Source organism: Carettochelys insculpta, chromosome 2, assembly GCF_033958435.1.
Source record: "Carettochelys insculpta isolate YL-2023 chromosome 2, ASM3395843v1, whole genome shotgun sequence".
NCBI lineage: Eukaryota > Metazoa > Chordata > Testudines > Carettochelyidae > Carettochelys > Carettochelys insculpta.
This window is the reverse complement of record NC_134138.1, coordinates 155743145-155766237: the sequence shown is the minus strand read 5'-3', so window position 1 is coordinate 155766237 and position 23093 is coordinate 155743145. Positions and strand designations below refer to the sequence as shown.

At 42.9% G+C, this 23093-nt stretch overlaps 2 protein-coding genes across 2 annotated transcripts in view; both read left to right on the top strand.

Annotated features, from left to right (window-relative positions):
- Positions 1-2830, top strand: part of CLPTM1L (CLPTM1 like) — a 55780-nt gene extending 52950 nt beyond the window's left edge. Inside the window, exon 17 of the mRNA XM_074987893.1 lies at positions 212-2830. Within this exon, the coding sequence (XP_074843994.1) occupies positions 212-296 (85 nt within the window). The 3' untranslated portion in view covers positions 297-2830. The remainder of the gene's footprint in view (positions 1-211) is intronic.
- Positions 2831-9876: 7046 nt separating this feature from the next.
- TERT (telomerase reverse transcriptase) overlaps positions 9877-23093 on the top strand; it is an 86782-nt gene continuing 73565 nt past the window's right edge. The window contains exons 1-3 of the mRNA XM_074985471.1: positions 9877-10113; positions 12728-14729; positions 19315-19510. Coding sequence (XP_074841572.1) covers positions 9877-10113; positions 12728-14729; positions 19315-19510 — 2435 coding nt within the window. The remainder of the gene's footprint in view (positions 10114-12727; positions 14730-19314; positions 19511-23093) is intronic.

The window sequence follows — 23093 nt, the reverse complement described above, 5'->3', positions numbered from 1 at the left end:
CATCAGATTGGTGGCCCTTTTACATGTAATTTTATGTGAAGAGGAGCCAATCTGATTCTGCTTGGGACCTCTTTAAATATCCCCAGGCATTAGACTGACATTAGGGAGATAAACCAAATGATGAACAATTTTTGGCAGGTTAAGCAGTGGTATATGCTCTTACCAGGAACCATTGCTTCATGTAACTAATTTGTATTGCTTTATCTGTAAGGCTATATCCTGTGGATAAGAGCAGAGTGAATGAATATGGAGAATCTTATGAAGAAAAGCCAAAAAGAAAACCCCACAGAGAATAATTGAGATAACAGTAGAAGACTTATTTCTGGACAGCTACTGGCTCTGTGTATTGTCTGATCTTAAAAAAGAAAAAAGATTGGATTATTAAATAAGAGTATTTTTTTAAACCTTGTGAGAGAACTCCATGGACAATACGTCTTCTGCGTTGCCAAAACCTATTTTTGATGGTTCTTTGATGTTTCAAGATCCCTTTTATGTCTTCATGAAGAAGTCTGCCAATGTTTCTGCCAGATGTCACTAAAAGAATAGTTAAACATATTTAAATGTGTCTGTGTGAAAACTAAAACGCATTCGTCTTTGTTACAATGAATGTTTTAGTGTGTGTTTTGAGGCAGCTCAGTTAACTGGGCGTGGGATACCTTCATTGAAAAAGGTCTACTAGGCCATGAAAAGTACAGGTAGGTTGTGATTGTTACAGCAGACTAGAGCTTCACTGCTGAACCAAGGTGGTGTTAGAATTTACAGGTATACCTTTTGGAACATAGACTTTAAACTGAATCACACAACAGTACTTTAGGTTGACACCAGACATGGAAGGGTTCAAAATGATTAGAGGTTGGCGGGAGGGTTAAACTCTCATGGCTGACCTAAGCTGTATGGGACATTGACATAAGAGTCCTCTAGCTTAAAATACCCTTCCTGGAAAGAAGGGGAAAGTAATCCAAACAGTTAAACTTTTTAAAATATTGTCAAGCTTTTAGCCTGTAACATAACTTTAAATCTTAATTTATTTTTAAATGGCAGCGCTTTTTACTCCTAAAAAGCTAACGAGCACGTGCGGCAATTTTCAGTGACTACTTAGTACATATCTAAAATTGCATAAACCCTGCCTGCATTGCTAGCCTAGGACCACCTGATTCCCCACCAGAATGGGTATTTATATGATTATGATACAAGCCATTATGGTGTATTAGGAAAATACTTCTCATACAGTCTTGCAGCCTTACATGTTTGCATGGTAGACATCATTGTGAACTATTGTGCCAAGTCTCATATGCTTTCAGAGGCAAAAAAATGTCCTAGTCCTCTTGATATGTATTTTAAATTAGACGAGTAAAACATACTGCATTCAGCTAAGGGGACTGCCTGAACTCTCAGATGCTGGAAAATTTTCCAGTAGCTACAATATTGTCTGAAGGGTGACATCACACTAAATTCCTATCATGTTATCAATTTGGCTGTTCAGCAGCACTTCTTGCAAATTTAGAATATGCTAAACTATGCTATGTTCAAATGGCAGGACAGTATGTATTTAGAACCCCATTATGTGATTTTTATGAAATAGTAACTTGCATCTAGTAAGCACTATAGTTTAAAAAAAACAAAACTGCATTGACTAGCATAGAAAGCACGTTGCTTTTCTTCACTAGTTAAATTAAATCCTTTGTTTTACAGTTGAACCGACTACCTTCTAGAGATCTTACATGGAAAATACCAACACTGCTGACTAAAATGACATTTTTCAATTTACTGCATATTTTTGCTGGACTGTCAACATTTTTTGTACTTTAATATGCCACTAACTTAACATGTAAATATTTCAAATGAAGAGACCATTGCTCTAGTTTTATCCTGAACAGAAAACAGTAATGTTTTTATGCAGTAGGCCTTATCAAATCCCGGTGTTGCAGTGATTTGAAAGCACAAAAGCTCTGGTCCTGTAAAGACAATGCATGGGCCCAATTTGAGATATTGTGAATAGTCATACTGACATTATTAGATCTTAATTTCACTTACAATCTAGTTTACGCCATTCTAGAAGTGGAAAGTGATCATACAAGGGCATTTTAATCTAATGCTCACTTCTTAAGTAATCTCAAGGTCCTGATTCTCGTTTATACTAAGATCCTTTTACACTGCTATAGTAAGGTCACATACGTAAAATCTTGTTGGATTTGAATTGAAGTTGGCACACCTATGATATTTTATTTTCCCAGCTGTAGCTCCATATTTCTATGCAAACTACCTTAGGACTCCTATTTTATAGTCATAAACATCTAGTTTTGTATGTTGAGAATATTGCCCTGATGAATAGTAACTTATACATTGGTCCTTTTGGTGCCATTTTTAAATGAATTTGAGTTATTAATATTTCTGAACTGGCCTCTGAAAGTCCAATTATTGCATTCAGGTATTTTGAATTTATATTTAACATTCCTTTTTTTTTTTTGTGGATAATTGTTTGAAAATCACTCTTGCATCTTTATGTACTGTTAGTTTATTACCATTGATAACTTTTCATGTCTTCTGGTGATACGAGATGAATAATTTCCCGTACAACAATGGTCATGCTGAGTGTAAGGTTAGAACATTTGATGTTGTGAAGCAATGAAGCTTTGTGAGGCTTTGAGTCAGTGATTTGTCTTCTGCATTCCATTTATGCATAGTGTGGGATGAACTGTTTTGAGTTGTGATCTATTAGAAAAACAAATTATGGTATATGTTATGTAACAATAATGGATGAAACCAGAACTGACTAAATGTTCTTTGTTTAAAAGCTTTTTTTAAGTGCAATAAAAGTCTTGCAGAATCATGAAGTGATCGTACATTGAATACTGCATGTTTTGAGGTATTGTTCACTCAGTTCGAAATACATTTAAAATATCTCTGTCTTTTCCTCCTGAATTTCTCAAACATAATTGGAAAGAATGTCAGTTGCCTTGCAGGGGAGAATTAATACTGAAAATAATCCTGCTTTTAAAATGCAGGATTATTAATGTGCATTATATTTGTGATAATATATGTGGTGGTGTCTCACAATGACACGAGATGTCAAATAACTGCCATTTTAGTTTAGAGTGCATATAACGAATCCTATGGTATCAGTCGGATTATAAGGTCTACAATTAAAATTCCATAATTAAATCCAAAGTGTTACTTTAAAAGGCGTACTAATAAAACATTTGAGTTAGGCAGGCTATCTTGTGCATCGTGAGACAAAAATCACGTAAGTGTCCCTTTGTAATTGTCTGTCATTTACACTGTGGCAAGCAACTGAACTATCGGAGTTTTTTAAAAGGATAGTCAATCATCATTAGACAGTGTGTTTTTAAAAGACAAACTATTAGAAAATATCAGACAGTCTGTTCAAGGTCTGAGAGGGAAGGACAAAAGTGGGGATGGAGCAGGAATCCTCTGAAAATGCTGGGAGGGAGAGGAGCAGGTAAGTGCAGGGCTCTAGTGCACAAGAGGTTTGTGGGGGAGAGGGCAGGCAGGGGGTTCAGTGGGCTGCAGGTTGCTGCCTATACCTCTGGAGATCTGCAGTTAAGTCCTGGAGAACCTTGCCTGATGTCCTCTGCAGCCCTGGATCCTGTAGGGGAACGAATCGGGCTGCCAATTCTGCAGCTCTCGCCACATGGAGGTGAGGCCTTAGACATGGCTCCCGAGAGGCAATGATGCCTGTGCAGAGACTGAGGTCATGCCATAGCAGGCATTCCCTTATGGCATAGTACTACAATTACAAATTTGGGCAACACTGGCATTGACACACAATACACAAAGGAAGTACATTGGAGTGCAAGAAGTACAGAACGACTGTCCTAACAAGTCATTTAGGCAAGGTGCTGATGATGATACTGTCTGAGAGACTAAGATCGCAGATAGAAGAACATATAGCAGATGAACAAGCGGGTTTCAGAAAAGATACAAGTACCGCACAGCAGATATTGGCACTAAGACTGATAGCGGAGAAAGCTCGACGAAAGAACAAGAACATATACACTTGCTTCGTCGATTTTTTTCGAAAGGCATTTGACAGTATAGATCTGAAAGTGACTTGGGCGGTGTTGGAGTCATGCGGAGTGGATAGCAGACTCATACTGTTGTTGAAGAATATCAATGACAATGTGGAGGAAGCAGTGAGAACGTGGGGAGTTGGGAAGTTGGTTTAGAACAAGTAGAGGTACGAGACAAGGAGATCCAATATTGCCAAGTATCTTCAGCATGCATCTGGAGAGGGCGATGGACAAGATCAAGGAAGAGGTAGAAGGGATATCTATGCACGGGAAAAGAATTAACTTGAGGTTCATAGATATAGTTATCATTGAGGAACATGAGAAGCTAGGGAAAATAGTGCAACTGCTAAATGAAGAAGCGTAGGGACTGATTATGAACATCAATAAAACAAAAAGAATGGTATTTAGAGGTAAGGAAATAGGAAGGAAGATCAGTGTAGATGGTATTGACTAGAAAATGTAGAAAAGTTCAGATATCTGGGGAGCAACATAACGTATGATCTAGACTGTAAGAAGGAAATAGGGACTAGAATAGCAAAAGCAAGGCGACTTTGAAGGCGATGAATAAGATCTGGAAAAGCAAAGAGATTAGCTTAGGAACAAAGCTGTGTGTCTTGAAAACGTGTGTATTCAGCAGCATGTTGTACAGATGCGAGATGTGGGTGATAATGAAGGATTTGAAAAGAAGAATATTGGCATTTGAAAGGAGTTGTTATAGAAAGATTCTGAGAATAGGATGGATGCAGAAGGTCACCAATGAGGAATTATGCAGAAAGATACAGCCAAAAGAGAACCTGCTGCAGAAGGTTATAAAATGGAAACTACAACTATTTGGGCATATTTGCAGAATAAATGATGAACGAAAAATCAAGACCCTGGTGTTCAGCATAATGGATGCTTCAAATAGGAGAGGCAGACCCCACAGAGTATGGGTAGATGATGATGTAGATTGGTGTGGAGCTAGTCTACAGAACCTGTCACTCTGCACTGGACAGGGAAAGATGGAAAGGAATAGTGAGAGAGGCATCAGACACCAATGGGTGCTGAGCCCACGGTTGATTGATGATGATGATGATGGCATTGACACAATGTCCTTGGCCATCTGTTGGGCCTCTGGCATTGATAGCACCCGGACCTATTCGACACCACTCTGGAAGGGAGCAGGAGAGCAAAAGGAGCCTGAGAGGTCTGTTGGACTGCAGCAGAAGGGTCAGCAGGGGCCAGTGTCTTGGGCTTATCCTTAGGCCATGGAAATCTGCCCCTGCCTTGCTTGAGCTTACATGATGCTGGCCCAATAGCACTAGCGGAGTGGTGCGCACCAAAGCACTGATGTTTGGCGCAGTATCTGACTGGTCATGCACTGGAGCTAAGGCCAATTCCATTAGGAGAGCCTTAAGATGAATATCGCTCTCCTTTTGGGTGTAAGGCTTAAATGATTTGCAAATACAGCACTTATCACTGATGTGAGCCTCAAACAGTTGCAGTGGACTCCCTAACTGGCATGGGCCAATTGCAACTGCACTACAACTTGAAGCCCACGGACCAGGACGTGCCCTAACCTGCGACTAAGTCCCTAAAGGACCTACATTATCTAACTTTTAGATTAATGATGAGAACTGTTTACAAAGACAGCAATCCAACAAACTGGGAAAGAGTGCCAGCTCTGGGGCTAGCCTGGGGATGAGGGGTTTGGCTGCAGGAGGGTACTCCAGGCTCAGGATGAGGGGTTCAGGAGGTGAAAGGTGGATCAGGGCTAGAACAGATGTTGGGACAAGATAGGTAGGAGCTCGGGTATGCAGGCTCAAGGTGACATTTACCTTAAACATCTCCTAGCAGCAGCAGTACCACCCTCTGGCTCCTATGCAGGGGTGTGTCCAGGCAGCTCTGTGTGCTGCCCCAGCTAAAGACCCTGCCTCTGCAGCTTCCTTTGGATGCAGTTAACAGCCAACGGGAGCTGCAGAAACCAGCACTTGGAGCAGGATAGCTTGTAGAGCCCCCAGGCTGTCCTTATGCACAGGAGACAGGGGATGCATGCCACTTCTTTTGGAAACCACATGGGCAGTAGGTTGGGAGCCTATCTTAGCTTTGCTGCACCATCAAATGGATTTTTAACAGCCCATTTAGTGGTACTGACTGGAGCCACCAAGGTCCCTTTCTGATTAGGTGATCTGATAGACTACTGGATACCTGGCAACCCTAGGAAACACAAGAACAGTGGCTGTGGAAGGGACAAAGTTAGAAGGGTCTGTGACTACTAGAACATATCTCCAGAACCTGATGATGTCCGCAAATACATCTGAAATCCTCTGGCAAAGTATGTCTCATTCACATGGATGTGGTAACATACTTCTGCTCCTAGTTACTCTAGTTAAAATGGTGGAGGTCTCTGCTGTGGATCTGTAGAATCTGGTCCAGCTGATGATCCATGTCTATATGCTGCTGCAAAACAGAATTTCAGTTTGCGTTTTGAGAAATTTTGTCAGGGCAGGATGAAGCATTAAGTATAACATCCTGTGTTAAAAGAATGTTAAACTGAAGTGCAAGAGAAGCTTAATTATCGGCAACCCCGGGGAGCAGGGATTGCTGGATAATTACATGTTCCAGATAGTCAAGTAGTCACTGGCCCTGCTCCACCAGCCCTGGGGCGGGCAGCCAGCCCTGGCTGGGCAGAAGGCTCTGTGGCAGCCAGCCCTACTCCAGAGGCCCTGACTGGGCAACCGGCAGCAGAGCAGATGCCACTTAGCTGAGTGTCCGTTCTCTGAATGCTGGAAGACATGGCTTTTACTGTATTCAGTAGTTAGGAGCTGAATCTCTACAAGCTTAATTCAGCTCTCTTTGGTAAGCATTATAAAAATCTTTACATGATCTCTGACTATTTTTTCCACAGGACCTCTGCATCATTACACCACCCAGGGAATGAATAGCAATTGTATGGTGGAGACTCGTTGTCTGGATCTGTTCTTTAGTTGTTGCAGAAGTCTGAAGGTGTGTTGTGAACGAAGCAGAGGATAGAAAGTAGAAGGATGGTCCCATGCCCTCTTCTTGTCTAAGTCCTGGGTGTTTTGTATGTTTTGTGTTTTCGTATCCCTGGTTACATCCCTCTTCTGCTCTCCTGACAGAGCCAGCCCTGTTTTCAACTCCGTGGGTTTCTCATCCTCATCTCCATGCCCACCCATTCCCAAATCCTCTCCTTCCCCCTACAGTTCCCTGTCTCCAGTACCTTTGCCTAGCCCAGTGTTTCTTAAACTTTTTGAGACCATGGAACACCAAACAATTTTTCATGCGAATCGCCCATGAAAATTTTCTTCGAAAAATTCTTAGATTAAAACAAGCAAACAGCAACATATACAGCAAAACCAAAATGAGGTAATTTAATCAGGTATTGTACCAATAAAGAAGTATCTGGTTTCAGTAACAAAAAATATATACCATCAGTGTATAGTATCAAAAAAAGTGTCAGAGGCTCATGGCACACCTGTGAGTTATTCATGGAATCACCGGTGTTCTATGGAAAATAGTTTTAAGAAACACGGACCTAACCTGTCCCAGTTTCCCATCTCCTCCTAATCTAATGAGTTCCTGTCTGATTTTGCCATCCCCATTGCCACATATCCTGACCCCAATCAAATTTCCCTTCATAGGCTTTCCATCCAACCATTGTCTCTTTTTTTGATTGTCTGTCCAGGCACGTTTTTTTCAATTGAGAGTAAGTCTCAGGGTCTGGGAAAACCCAGACATATTGTAACCCCCAAGGCTGTAATAATACTTGTGCAAGTTCTGCACATACAGGCGAATCATGCATCATGATCAGCATTCTCTGTAAGCTGTGTGTGTGGATGGCCACGGAGGAGAGAGTCAGGTGTCACTTAGCTGATCAGAGCACCCATACCTGCCAACATGTGTTTCTATGGGTGGTGCACATAAGATTTATTTTGCCCATCAATGGAAAAAAATGAGGGAACACCAATCATGATCCTGTATTAGCAATACTAATGGAAACTGCACAGTGCAGGCTCCATGCTTCTGCCAGAGAACTGCTGGAACCTAACAAGTGGTGCACAGGACTGTGGGAATTAGTGGCACTGCTTGAACCCGACCTCCAGCTCTCGGAATCCTTCAGCAAATCACTAGCACACCACACAGCATTGAGGTGGCCAGCAGCATAAAGCAGCCTTTCTGAAATGGTGTTCTGCGGAACACTGGTGTTCCATGCAATGGGAATAGGTGTTCTGCTAGCAATATTTTCCTTCTAAAGTATTAAATATAAAATTGTATATCAAAATATTAAAGTATTTGAATAATATTTAGATTGTAGGTATATTAATATTTAAAGCATTCATAATAGGATAATGATGATGCTACTTGTGCTGAAATAATCAGAGCTGATTCAGATGGTTATGGCACGAGTGGTGTTCAGAGAAATGACATGATGCTGCACCTGATGTGAGGATCCAACTCTCCAGCATTGTTCCTAATATTAACTGGATTTGTGATCAATAGGTGCAAAAACATTTCCTCCCATTAGAAAACTGTCATGTTACTTATTTTTACTGTCAATTAGTTGTCTAAAAATAAATTTATAAAAACACAATTAAAATTTTCCATACCTAATTTGTTTTGCATTTCTTTTTCATAAAAAAAGTGTTTTTAAGCTTTAAGGAAAGACAGTCCTTTTTTGTACAATATTGTCCTTTCTGTTTTTGTATACAAGAATGACAGAAATCATCCTTCTTTTGGCTGTTATATTGCTGTTTTCTTTTAGGTTTGTGCTTAATTACAGGGTAGCTAACTTTCCTTCTGTCAGAAAGACAGTAGTTGTCAGCCTAATGATTCTCTCATTACTTTTGTTCATTGTAATAGAAGACACCTAAAAAACCCCTAACTTTTAAATCAATTTTTGAGCATTGTCTCTACCCACATGTCTGCGTTCCATCAATATATTCCAAGCCCAAAAGTGTTCTGTGGCCAAATTAGTGTGGGAAAGGCCAGCATGAAGCATCCTGGTATACTTAGCTGTGTGGGGACAGCACCACTGATGCAAACACTTTTGATAAGTACCCGCACAAAACCAATGCTCCCCATAAGCTGAGCACCTAAGCCGCTGCCTACAGGCAGCAGCAGGAGTTTCCAGTAGGGGTGCAGATGTGCGCATGCCAGGGCGCACAGAACAAAATGTATCCCACACGTGGCTGGAAAATCTTAGAGGGAACGTTACACACGACCACCCCAAGCCCCCGAGCACGCACGCACCCCCCTTTCCTTGCACAACAGTTGCTGCCTGTAACGCTCAGCTAGCACGGGACAAAACGTGCCGCGTGCTCGCGGAAAACACCAAGTCCCGAACAGGGCTGACTCCCCGCCCCAGCCAAGCCCAACCCGAACCACCTCCCTCCCTTTGCTGCTTAAGCGCTGGGATGAACCAGACTGCACTTAACCCACCTGGCTGGATCCCAGCTCCTTTCCATGCAGCCGCTCCCCGCAGGTAAGGCGAGAGGTGCCTCCCTCCCCAACCCGCGCTGGGGAGCGGCCAGGCACGCACCACGTGGAAGCAGCTCCCTCCCCGCAGCTGTAGGGTGCGTAGGGCCTCCAGCCAGCCGCCCCGCCGCCCTCCACCTCAGCTCCAGCGTGGTGCTCCCCGTCACCCCCTCCCCACTTCCCCGCTGCCGCGGCAGGGGGGGCTGGGGCGCACACGCCGGCGGGGCTACTCGGTGCGCCAGCGCGCACAGGAGCCAATGGGGGCGCCTGTGGGGGCGGGGGGGCGTTTCCCGCCGCTGCCAGCTCGGGGAAGGCACTAGGTGCAGCGGCCGGCGCGGAGCCGGGGCCATTAGCCGGAGCGGCGCGAGGCATGGCGGATGCCGTGGCGTGCCGCGCCGTGCTGGCCGCGTTGGAGAGCTGCTACGCCGAGGTGCTGGGGCTGGAGCGCTTCGTGCGGCGGCTCCGGGAGGCGGCTGCGGGCCGGCCCGGCCAGGCTGAAGTGCTGCAGCGGGGAGACTCCGAGCTGTATCGGACCTTCGTGTCCCAGTGCGTGGTGTGCGTCCCCCGGGGAGCCAGGGCCATCACCCAGCCCGTCTGCTTCCAACAGGTACTACCGCCTGCGCCGTCAGCCTCGGCTCCTTCCACTGCACATCGCCGGCGGGGGCGCGCTTCAGCCCGGCAGAGGCCGCCGCGCGGCTCTGCTGTGTCAGCTCCGGGGCAAACCCCGCTGGCAGGGAGAGCCCCTCCGCTTTCCTTTTGCAGCCCTGGAGTGGTTGCTGCAGATGCGAACTCCTGCTTCCCTGTCGCTGAGCTGCAAACGAAATACACCCATCCAGCTCTTGCCTGTGGTTGTTAATAGGCTCGTGGGTCTACTGTCGACCTTGATGCACTGAGCCTTATTCTTAGCATGTGGTGCTGCAGCAAGGTTACATAAACACTATAGCGACCTTTAGAAAGGAGATTTTCCAGAAGACCTTCATTTGAAAGAGTGCATCCTCACAGGCTAAGTCTACACTTGCCCCAGCCTTTCAGAAGGGGCCTGGTGATGAGGCAGTTTGGAAGATGCTAATGAGGCACTGCTGTGAATATGCAGAGCCTCATTAGCATAATAGCAGCCATGCGTGCTTTGAAAGTGGTGCTCTTGGAATACACACTGCTTGTGTAGACTGGGGCCTTTCGAAAGGACCCCCCCGACTGAAAAAGCCCCTTCTTCCTATTTGGTTTTAGGAAGAAGGGGCTTGTGAAGCCTGGGGGTCCTTTCGAAAGGCCCCATCTACACAGGAGGCATGCATTCCGAAAGCAGCACTTTTGAATTGCGCATGGCTGCCATTATGCTAATGAGGTGCTGCATATTCATGTCAGTGCCTCATTAGCATCTTCCAAACTGCCTCATCACCAGGCCCCTTCTGAAAGGAGGGGGCTAATGTAGACATAGCTACACAAAAAGGCAGATCAAAAAATCAATCTGCTCTTTTGAAAGAGAGTGTTCACACAGCCACTGGTCTTTCGAAAGAATGGGACTGGGGTTGAAAAATCAGATGCTATAAGGACTGCTCTTTTGGGGAAAAAAAAAGGGAGGGGGCATGGAACGTCTACACATGCTTTCTTTCCCAATAAACTTTTAAAAGAAGGTGCTCTTCCTGAAACGGGAGTGGAAGAGCACTTTTGAAAGGAGCTCCGCGTCCTGTTGATTTAATTACAAAAGAACATGTTTTGTGTGTAGATGCTCCACTGGATATTTTGAAAGAGCCCCTTCTTTCGAAAAATATTTTCTAAGAAATTGCTAGTGTGGACGTCGCCCTATTGTTTCCTTCTCTGTGCTTTTTTTTCTCCGCTGTCTCCCACACTTGGATTCCTTGTAAATTGTGCAAGTTTTCTTAAATCCAGAGATGGAGCAATGTAATCATTGGCTATGTCTACACTTGCCCCCTTTGAAAAAGGGGGCATGGTAATCAGCCTGATTGGAGAACACTACTGAAGTGTTGCAATGAATATGCAGCACTTCATTAGGCTAATTCTTCCTGCAGCAACTTCAAAGTGCCGGCATGCCGTGTAGCTGCAGGCACTTTGAAGTAGCTGCAGCTACACAGCATGCTGGCACTTCAAAATTTGACCCTTCAAAGTTGGCGTGGGGAGAATTCGCCTAATGAAGTGTTTCATATTCATCAGTAGTGTTCTCCAATCAGGCTGATTACCATGCGCTCTTCGAAGAAGGGGGCAAGTGTAGACACAGCCACTGAGTCCTAAGGAAAGGGCCTGTCTCTTAGGTTCCCCTGCCACGAATCCTGCAGTGAGTGGGATGGTTCTTCCTGTTTCCCTGATGATGATGGATAAGAGCATGTAACCCAGACTACATGTAAATGAGAGAGAGGGTTAAATGAAAAGTTATGTTCATAAAGTTCTTTGCCTTTGTATTTCCCTATATTTCCATCTAAAATTTAAAAAAGAAACAGTTATTTGTGTAATTAGAGTTTAATAACGTTTTCACATTTTACAAAATAAAGAAAAACACTTCTGCTCTTTATGTAAACAGCCAAGTATTGTATAAAGTTACTAAAATAGGACTCCAGCTATAAGCTTGTTGAGCAGTTGGTAAAATCATGAACTGACATTTTATTGTTGTTAGTTTTACATATAACTTGAAGGCCTGGGGCCCTATTGTGTCAGGTGCTCTACAGACAAGGGAGGGGTAACTCAATGGTTTGAGCATGGGCCTGCTAAATCCAGCATTGTGAGTTCAGTCTTTGAGGGGCACCATTTACAGATCTGGGCAAATAGATTTGGGGAAAAAAAAAAAGGACAGTGCTTGGTCCTGCCAGCAGGAGACTGGACTCGGTGACTTCTCGAGGTCCTTTCTCGTTCTGAGATTTGTATCTCTAATATTTTTTAAGAGTCAGTCTCTGATCTGGAGAGTTTACAATCTTAATAAGCAGGATAGGGGGTAGTGGGGGGAAGGAGTGGAATTCTCCCAATTTTATATAAGGAGTGAATTGTTGAATATAGAATCATAATTTTCAGTAAATTAAAGCCTGGAGTAGGATTTTTCAAATGTAATATAATGTAGCACAATCTTTAATCTAATTTTTATTGGTCTTAATCTAAAACAGAAGTCTGAGGTGTTGTATGTTCTTGCAAACACCTATTACTAAAAAGTTGCTTGTGTTGCTTAGAAGAAGATTTGAGGTAAAATTAACTTTTTCCCCCCCTTTCTCTCTTTTCAGTTGTCTAATGGGAATGAAGTAATCATAAGAGTGATTCAGAGACTTTGTGAAAAAAATAAGAAGAATGTCCTTGCATTTGGTTATGCGTTACTGGATGAAAACAGTTCCTATTCACAGGTTATGGCTTCTTCAAATATATGCAGCTATCTACCTAACACTGCAACAGAAACTCTTCGCATCAGTGTCCTGTGGGAAACATTGCTGAGCAGGATAGGGGATGATGTTATGATGTATTTATTGGAACACTGTGCAGTCTTTATGCTAGTGCCACCTAGTTGCTGTTATCAGATCTGTGGGCAGCCTGTGTATGAGCTTATTTCAAGTAAGGCAGCACCTTCCCCAGTGTTTGTTAAACAAAGGTATTCCAAAAATAGACCTACTGTTTTGTATAACTACATGCAAAAGAAATTTCAGTTTAATAAAAATAGCTTGTCAAAGAGAAACAGGTGGAAGTGGAAACAAAGATCAGAAGTTAGTATCTTGAGCACTAAAAGTCAAAGGAGCAATAAAACACAAGGCTGCGTATCTGATTCTGAGCATTCTGCCAAAGTTAAGGCAGCTGTTGGGCAAAATTCTGAAACAGACAGACAGGTACCTGTGGTCACTGGACACCTGGAAGATCAGAGACAACCTAACCTATGTGCAGTTGCTACAGTTACACCTTCAAAAAGGAAGCTGGACAGGGACCAATTTGAATCTACAGCTAAAAGGATGAAGATGAACCTAAGGGAGGAGCTAGATAAGGATGTTCGGAGCCTGGGTTCTAATATGGATCAAAATAAATCCACTCGAGACCTCCTTTATGATACACAGCCTGTTTCATGTGTAGAATCATTTTCTCTAAATAACTTTATTAAAATTAAGTCCTTTTCTCAAGCAAATAAGGGTGGAACAGAGACTCCTGGTGCACTTTCGTTAGTGCAGGAAGCTCGAGAGAGTAAAGAGATGGTAGATGATGAAAATTTGTTAAGGCTGCATGTTAAAAGTAATAAACTTGATAAATCTAACACTGAGACTAAAATAAATTGCAGCAGAGAGGGAGAAGACCTAGATATATGTAAATTTCAGGTTGATTCTGTACAAATGAAAAAATCAGAAGATACATTGTTAAAATGCAGAAGGCTTAAGTGCCCCCCAGGTGATATAGCTAAGATGATGTCCAATAAAATCTCGCTTTCTAGAGTGTACATTGGAAGGAAATGTCTCTTGTATTCTTCCAGGAGCTTCCGAGAATGTTTTCCTAAATCATTTTTATTGAATCGCTTGAAGGGCTGCAAAGCAGGGGCACGACGGCTCATAGAAACAATATTCTTAAACAGCAAAATGTTGGAACAAAAATGTAATCAAAATCCACCGATTTATACCTGGAGAAGGAAAAGATTGCCCAAACGTTACTGGCAGATGAGAGATGTATTTCAGAAATTGTTAAAGAATCATGCAAAATGTCCGTATTTGGTACTTTTAAAAAAGAATTGTCCTATTTCAGTTTCTGAGACAAATTCAAGCAAAACTGCCACAACATATCAGCTATCTGCTACATATGACAGAACACAGATTTATAAGGAAGCAGAAGGTCAAGTTGGAAAAGAGCCTCCTGTAGGCTTGGCAAGCAGTAGTGGAGAAAGTGGTTGCAATGACATTCCAAATGATTTGTGTTTGCTTCCAAAAAGAACTTCAATTGTTGTAAGTGTCTTAAGCAGCCCTGAGAAATCGGTCTTGGAGCGAACAGAAAATGAAAAGCCAAATACTAAAGACTTCTGTGATCCTGGCTTGAAGGAACTTCTCCGACAGCACAGCAGCCACTGGCAGGTGTATGTTTTTGTGCGGGAATGTTTAGACCTTGTGGTACCTGCAGAGCTGTGGGGTTCTAGCCATAACAAATGCCGCTTTTTAAAAAATGTGAAAACCTTCATCTCTTTGGGTAAATTTGCCAGGTTTTCTTTGCAGGAATTGATGTGGAAGATGAGAGTGAATGACTGTGCATGGCTTCGAGTAACCAAAGGTACTAACTATAATATTAAAGTAAGGCACTGTACTGTGGAGATGGACCAGTATTTAGATTTAACTCAATGAGGAGTTGAATGTTTAGAGTTGAAAGGCGAGTGTGGTTGCATAATATACCAACTGGCCCCAAATAGGGCTTACTGTAACTAAAGCTGAACAGTTTCCCTCATAACTGTTTGTGTGCTTGAAACTTTCACCACAGGATGCACTTCTGAAATCTGGGACTCTGGTCTGGCAATATCTGTGTTTGGGAGGACCACAGATGTTGCTGGAAAGAGCCCCAGTGGCTTGGAGCAGGGCCCATCTGGGAGTCTAGGGGTGGGAACCCCGCCCAGAGTGGGCAGCCACGGCTAAGCAGGTGACCAGCAGACTGGCAGAGTCGGGGAATGGGTGGCCTGGCCAGGACACAGGAGCTGGCAGCCCATGGCCTGGGCCAAGAAACTGTCAGTCTGCATCTGGGAGCCGGGAAGCTGGCAGCTAAGGAGCATTGGCTGGGGTTGGCAGCATGTGGCCAGGTCGGCCCCGAGGGGTGGTAGCTGGGAAGTTTTTGGGGATCAAGGCCGAGGCTGTCTTGCAGCCAGGAGGGGAGTCTGGGAGTGAAGCTGGAGGGCAGCGGGGGAACACTGACCTCCCCTGATTTGGCAAAATGCTTGGTCTTGGGCCATTCAGATTCTGAGGGTGTGGGACCAGGGAGGTACAGCCTCTATGTAAACTCACATTTTCCATGTCTTTGCCTGACAATTTCTTAAATTTCTTCGACAGCATTTTGATATGTTAGAAACTGAAATTATGCTTATTGGGTCAGCATGGCTCTCTCATTGAATACTTCATTCTCTTTCAATCACCTTAACTCAAGACAGAACGCAAAAAGGTGTCCAGAATAGACGACAAATCCCTGTTTAGTTTGGAGAAGGGACATGATAGAGTTACAGAAAATAACAGATGGAGGGAAGGACAGCTGGCAGTTTTTACTCATGAATTATGAAAGGACAGCCAACTAAACTGAAAGGCAACAAATATAAAATGAGCAAAAGATATTACACTTCTACAAAATGCAGGATTAAACTGTGGGATTTGATGTCACAAGATATAAGTTACAAGACTTGAGCAGGATTTTTAAAAAGTATTGGGCTTATTTATCATATTAAGACTACTAAAAAAAAAAAAAAACTATGGAGAACCTTATCCTGCGGAATACAAGTCTGATACTAACCTGTTCTGGCTGGAGGGCGTTGGTTTTGGGAGAACTTCCTTTGTAGGGAGGAATTCTATTCCAAGAATATTGCCCCATTGTCTGAAGCATCAGGTAGCAGTCAGTTTTAGAGCCAGGATATCACTCTATGTGGTCCAGTTTTGTGGAGCAGCATGCAATTGAGAAACAGCTACATAACCTGGACAGCACAGGACTTTTTTGCTGCCAGATCCTCCATTTTTCACCCCCAGACAGATAATTAGCAGATAGCTGAACTTCTAAATTTCAGAGAGGGTGAAAAGGTCTGCGTTTAAGCAACGTGCGCCTGTAAAGTCTGCAGGAAATGGTTTGACAAAGCTATTAAATTTATCAACTGAAAATTCAGTATGTCTACTCTAGGGGGCAGTGCTGGCATAGGCTTCCTAATATAGGCATAGCCTTTAGATCCGAATGGGAAAACATTATTATGCATGGGGAATTGCTCTCCTCTCCCAATTTCCTCTAAAACAGGAAATTTAAACGGAAGACATCTGTTAACCCCATAATTTATATGTTTGAAAAAGGAAACGGAAAAGTCCTACAGATGTGTTAATGAAGCCCCATAGAAAATATGGATATATGATAAAACTCAAAGGCTACTTCTACGCTACAGAGACCTCTCGAAAGAAGCTTTTCCAGAAGATCTCCTCCAAAAGAACTTCTTTCGAAAGAGTGCCACCACGCACAAAAAAGTGGATCAGAAGAGTGATCTGCTCTTTCAAAAGTGAGCATCCACACAGTCCCTGTTCTCTCGCAAGAACGGGCCAGGGACTGAAAATGAAGACTGGCCTTTCAAAAGAAGGGTCCTGCGGAATGTCTACATGTTTTCTTTTGAAAGAAGCTTTCCAAAGGGGGAGCTCTTCCTCAAACAGGAAAGGAAGAGCGATTTTTGAAAGGAGCACCACATTCTTTCGACTTACTATCAAAAGAATGCTTTTAGTGTGGAGACGCTCCATGGGCTCCCTTCTTTTGAAAAATCTTTTGAAAGAGCTTGCTGGTATAGATGCAGCCTCACAGTCAAATTAGGGAGCACTGGTAGTTCCTTTGTAGGTTAGAGCTGCATTTGCGCATGTTATAAGTTAGATTTTTTTTTCACTTCACCCACCTCTCAAAATAACCCCTGTATATAATTTGCTTGCAATTCCATAGACAGTGTCTCATTCATGGATATATTTTCATAAGTTTAAGGAAGTCTTACAGATATGAGATGCAACATATCTATTGAAAACAACAAGCAGTCCTTTGACACCTTATGGACTAACAGGTAAGCTTTCGTAGGCAAAGATCCACTTCATCAGATGCATGGGGGCGGTCAGGGGAGGATTTAAACAGCTCTCAAGCACTCACTCAAGCATCTGATGAAGCAGGTCTTTGCCCATGAAAGCTTATGCTCCAAAATACCTGTTAGGCTATAAGGTGCCACAGGACTTCTTGTTGTTCTCAAAGATACAGACTAACACGGCCACCTCTCTGATACTTGTCAACGTATCTATTGGTGTTTCATCACTTGACATTTTTGACGTTCAGTAACTAACAAATACTTGCACAGTTTAAAAAAAAAAACCTAGAACTTCATTTAAAAGATTGCTTTTTCTCTTTTCCCTACTTCTGTCTGTCCTCTTCTCTCTCCTGTCTAAGGTGCTAATTAAGCAATTTCATAATTTTTAGCATGGTGAAGTTAATGGGTATATTGGTCACCTAAATTAATGAGATTACTCACTTGAGACTTATGCATGTGCTTACATATTTTCCTGAGTCGGTACCTTATGTCTCACAGAGAGTACTTGATTTTGAAAAAGTTATCAATCTCCTTGGGTGTGTCTACACTAGAAACTAACTTCGAAGTAGCCAGCAGAGACTCGACACACATTTTTCCCTTATTTTGAAGTAGAGAGCCCAACTTCAAAATCCTTACTCCATTCCCAGGAATGGACTAGTGCCCTAACTTTGAAGTTCAGTGTGTAGACGCTCTACTTCGAAGCTGCTCATTTCAAAGTTGTACTTCGAAGTAAGCAACTTCAGAGTTATTTTTATAGTGTAGACACAGCCCTTATGAATATCATCATCATCAACAACCATGGGCTCACTGTTTCCTTCCGTCGTTCCCTGTCCAGTGCAGAGTGGCTTAGTTTCTGTAGACTAGCTCCACGCCAATCTACTATATCATCTACCCAGTCTTTGTGGGATCTGCCTCTCCTATTTGAACCATCCATTATGCCGAATACCAGGGTCTTTGTTTTTCATTCATCATTCACTCTGCAAATATGCGTGAATAGCTCTAACTTCCATTTTATAACCTTCAGCAGTCGGTTCTTTGTTGGCTGTGTCTTCCTATATAATTCCTTGTTGGTGAATGCATATAATAGATAAGCACTTATTTAAAACCTCCAATAGTAAATGCAGTGTTATCAATCTCAGTAATTCAAAAATGGTGATCTACACTCTAAAATACCATAGTAATGGATTAAAAATTACAAGAAGTTTCAAAAAATCTGGGTTTCTTATTTTCCCACTGATTTCTGTGCATTTAGGGTGAACTTGCTTCATATTTTCAGGCTTTTCTTCATAACCATAACGGTTAGAACTTCAATGAAAACCAAGATTCTCTTGGAATAGTATGAATTAGCATTTTTTTGTACCAGCAGTATATTTTTCATATGAAGTTTGGCAAAACAAAGATAACTGCAACCAAAATACAGGTTACAGTGGTAAAGGGTGGTGTTTTTTTAATTTCTGAAGTCCAATTTAAACAAAATCCACATCTGCAAATTAATCTGTGTGGAAGTTTAATGGGAAGCACAGGTATTGCACTTTTCCTCTGCTAACCCCAATGACGCCCCTCACCCTCATCATTAATTTCAGAATCTGGTTTGTAATCTTTTATTGTTTGCTTGTACAACAACCCAGGAAGTAATAGCTAGCATCTGTCTCCTTTGTAATAATTTAGGACAAGTTTCATCTTCTCCCTAACAGTATCTTGCCACTGTGCATGTAAGAGCATTCTCTGCATACCTAATTATAGAGAATGCAGACAGAAAGTCGGATATAATTATTTTTCCTCTGGGCCACTGAATCAGTTGCTGATCTGAGTGGTTCATTTCAGCACATTGATGTTCCATGTACCATTTTGTAACTACACACTATTTTTATACTTAACAAGTGCTAATGTTAAAGTCCATGTAGTAAAAAGTGGAGGGTTAGGTGGTTTGGGAGTGGGGCAACTACTGTACAGTTGTGTGGCAGTTTCTCTATCTTCCTTTTCCAGCCTCGATCTAAGAGGGGGAAAAAGTGAGTTGGGTTTTAGAAATGTAAATGGAAGATTCTTAGTATAATAGAATTCTGCTTCTTGTAGGTGATCATTTTGTTCCTGCTTTGGAACATCATTACCGTGAGGACACTTTGGCCAAGTTCCTATACTGGCTGATGGATACCTATGTTGTGCAGCTGCTCAGGTCATTTTTCTATATCACCGAGACTATGTTCCAGAAGAACATGCTTTTCTTCTATCGAAAACTGATTTGGAGACAGTTACAGAACATCGGAATTAGGTACCTATAATAAAAATATACCATTTAAGAAACATGGAAAACTTACATTTTGCAGTAGTTAAGGTTACAGCTTTGTTTTGATTTATTGCCTTCTCATTCCGGTTTCATTCACTCAATTTCTTAACCCTTATTTTGAGATTAAAATTGTCATGCTTTGTCAGATCGAAAGGGACAGGTGTAGGGGGAAAGTAGTTTAAATCCCTTCAGCCATTTTTAGTTTTCCAAATGGGGAGGTAAGGGACTTGAGCTACGTCTACAGTACAAGGTGAATTGGAATTAAAGGAAGGTAGTTTGATTGTACAAAGTGACTGTCTTCACTGTAAATACCATTAGTTCGATTTAGGAAGCACTAACATCGACACAGTATCCTCAGAACCGAGTGGGGGTGGTGTCAAGTTTGAATTTAACAGTTTGAATGAAGGCTAGTATGGAAGCACCATATCCTTGAATTGAATTTGATAGCCTTCAGGGGCTGATTGGTGCTATTGCATCTGGCTTCTGGCTGCCCACCACTTGTGGGATCTGGAAGAGTCACCAGTACAGCACCTGGCTCCCTGCTGCGCCTGGGTGTCAGCTCCTGCAAGCCAGGTGCAGCAGTCCTGGTCAGTTTCTAGGCTCCCTCAAGCTGCAGGGACCTGGGAACCAGGCAGGAGGGTGAGTGCTGCTGACGGTGGGGATGCAGCAAGGCCCAGGAGGAGGGCGCAGAATGCAGGGCTGAGGGAACTGTGGGATAGGTTCCTAGAATGCACTGCTGCAACAGTCGATATTTGGCCACTCTAGTATGGCAGCACTAACTTGATTTTGTGTGACCTTTGTGGGAAGTGAGTGTACTCAATCGAATTTATAAAACCCAGCGTAATAAAATCAAATTTAATAAAATTGAATTTATCTGTTAGTGTAGACATAGCCTTATTTAGCCTCTTTCTGGTAAAACAAAAGTCTGTCTTGTGGATGATTCAAACAAATGAAGTTCACAACTTATTTTAATGTTAAGTGTATTATGGCAAAGTCCCATAGTAAGTTTGGGAAGGCAGAATTTAAAGCTACTAAATTTGCTTTTATGAGTATTCAGTTTAAAAAAAATAATTCTGAAGTACTGCTTTGTGGCATTCCATAGTATCACAGTTAGGTCATTCATTTTTCATAATGTCTTGCAATAGAAGATGCTATAGCTTTTAAACAGTGTAATTCTAGAATTCCATATTGTTTTTCTTCAAAAAATAGTTTTGCTCATTCAAGTTCTTTAAAAATGCAATGCATTCATCCCTCATTTAAAAAGTACTTTACTAATGAATACTTGTTAAAACGAGAACATATATACCTACATTTATTCACCATATGAGTGAACTTCCCCTGCTTATATGAGCGGGGTCCCTGGCCACGGGGTGGGGGGACCAGCAGCCCCATGGCTGGAGCAGAGCCAGCTGTGGAGTCCCAGGTTGGGGGGCGGGAAACCCGCAGTCTGTAGCTGGAGCCTTCTCCCTCCCTTCCCTCAGACATGCAGCTGTCTGACAGCCCTGCGGCTGGGGGAAGAGAGGGAGAAGGCTCTTAGCCTGGCTCCCTCCCCTGCAATGGCAGGAACATGAAACTGACCAGCCATGAGCTGATCAGTTTCCCAGCCACACAAGCCATGGGGGGACTGGAACCAGACTGCCCCTGGTTCTCAGCTCCTGCTACTCTGGGAGCCAGGAAACTGACCAGCCCTGATGGTTCCTGACTCCTCTCCCCTTGCATGAAAATTCGAGTTATGCAGAGGTTGCAGGAACAACCCCTGCGTAACTTGAAGGTTTACTGTATTAGTCCCCCCACACCCACCTGCCCTGCAGACCTCCTCCATGGCTAGGTTTTGAGCCCCACCCCAAGGTCCCAAACTGTCCCCAGCAGCCCCAAACCACCCCCAGCCTTAGAGCCCCTCAGCAGCCACAAAACAAACCCAGCCTTTGAGCCCCCCAGCAGCCCCAAACTGCCCCCAGGCTTAGACCCTCCCCCAGCATCCTCAAACTGTCCCCAGCTTTACACCTCCCCAGCAGCCCCAAACCGCTCCCAGTATTAAATTCTCCCTGCAGCCCCAAACTGCCCCCAGTCTTAGACGCCCCTTGCATCTCTCCACAGTCCTAGCCCTAGACACTCCTCCTGCAGCCTCTTCACCAGGACTGCTAGGCTAGGCGGCTCCCCCAGCCCTCCTGCTTCCAGCAGTTAACTCAAGTGTAAAGGTTTCAGCACCTAGGCATAAGGTAATTGCTGTCCCTAGTGATACAGATAGCTGCCATCTCCAGCAGCTCTTCCTAGTGATAGATATCTGCCTGAGGCAGCAGTCTTAAGAAACTGCAAATGGCTTCTTTAACAGCCATATGCAGTTTGGAACTGCCCAGCTGGCAACCTTTAACAAATCTAGACCCAAAGGTTGGGAATACCTGCTCTATGTACATACACTACATGCTATTTCTGGTGCCAAACCATTCAAATACATCAGAAAAGTACCTAAACTCAACTGGCTTATGTCAAGTTACAAGAACTTGGAATGAATTGGAGATTTTTACATGTATTTTAATGGAAATTTAGTGTCGCTCTTATGAGTTTTCGCCTTCAAGCAGAAATTTGGGACCCACTTGCGCTCATATAGCGAGGGATGAGTGTATATACATTTGCAGATTTGAAGCCTGAAGAAAGGAAATGCAAAAGTTTAAGATCATGTTCATTCAAATATTTCGTGTATGTATGTCATCTTCAGTTTACTTCTTTTAGACTACTAATTAAATAGATTTGAGTACCTATATCCAGCTTGGCCATTTTAACATTGGGGGCTTCTATCTTAATATGTGTCTGTAGTTACATAACCCAATGAGCCTTCTTGTCTTAATTTATATGGAATATATGTTAATGTAACCCTGTCACTGTCCAGCATTAAACAGTTATAAAAAAAGTTTGGGGTTCAGAGATCTCAGTCTGCTTAATCCTTGGCAAACACACAATAAAATCGTTTGAACCTTTTATTAAAGGTACAAATATTTAAAAAATGAGATATTTAAGATCTAAAGTATCAAGACTTTAATTTTAATAACACTCCTTCTTCCATTCCTTTTTTCTTTAGCTACACAAAGCTTTTAGTAGGAAATCCCATTTTTGACGGCCTCTTCAAAGGTTTTAACTCCTCCTTTTGGGGGGTGTTAGCTGATGGCCAGGTAATGCGTGGTCTGTGAGCCAAGTTACATCCGAGCCTTTGACTGCTAGGACCGACAGTCCCTTCACAGCAGGCAGCCAGGGAGGCTGACGGGTGCCCCAGGAGTCTGTCCCATGGAGGCGACACGACTCAGCGCTCAGCTTTTACTGCGCCTTACCACTGACCAGGCTGATATAGCCAAACGGCTAAGGTTCTTTGTTTGTGTTTGGCCGAGTTACAGTAACTGGACGGAGTCAGGCTGAAAGCTTAAATGGTTGCTAGCTATTAGAAGCAGAAATAAGAATCTTAATGGTTGCAAGGTTATTGTTCTATCTTCTTAACTACTAGTAGCATGATACATATGACATGTCGATTAGATTACAAGTGAAAAGTTACCCATTTGAGGACCAGATGCCACGGCCT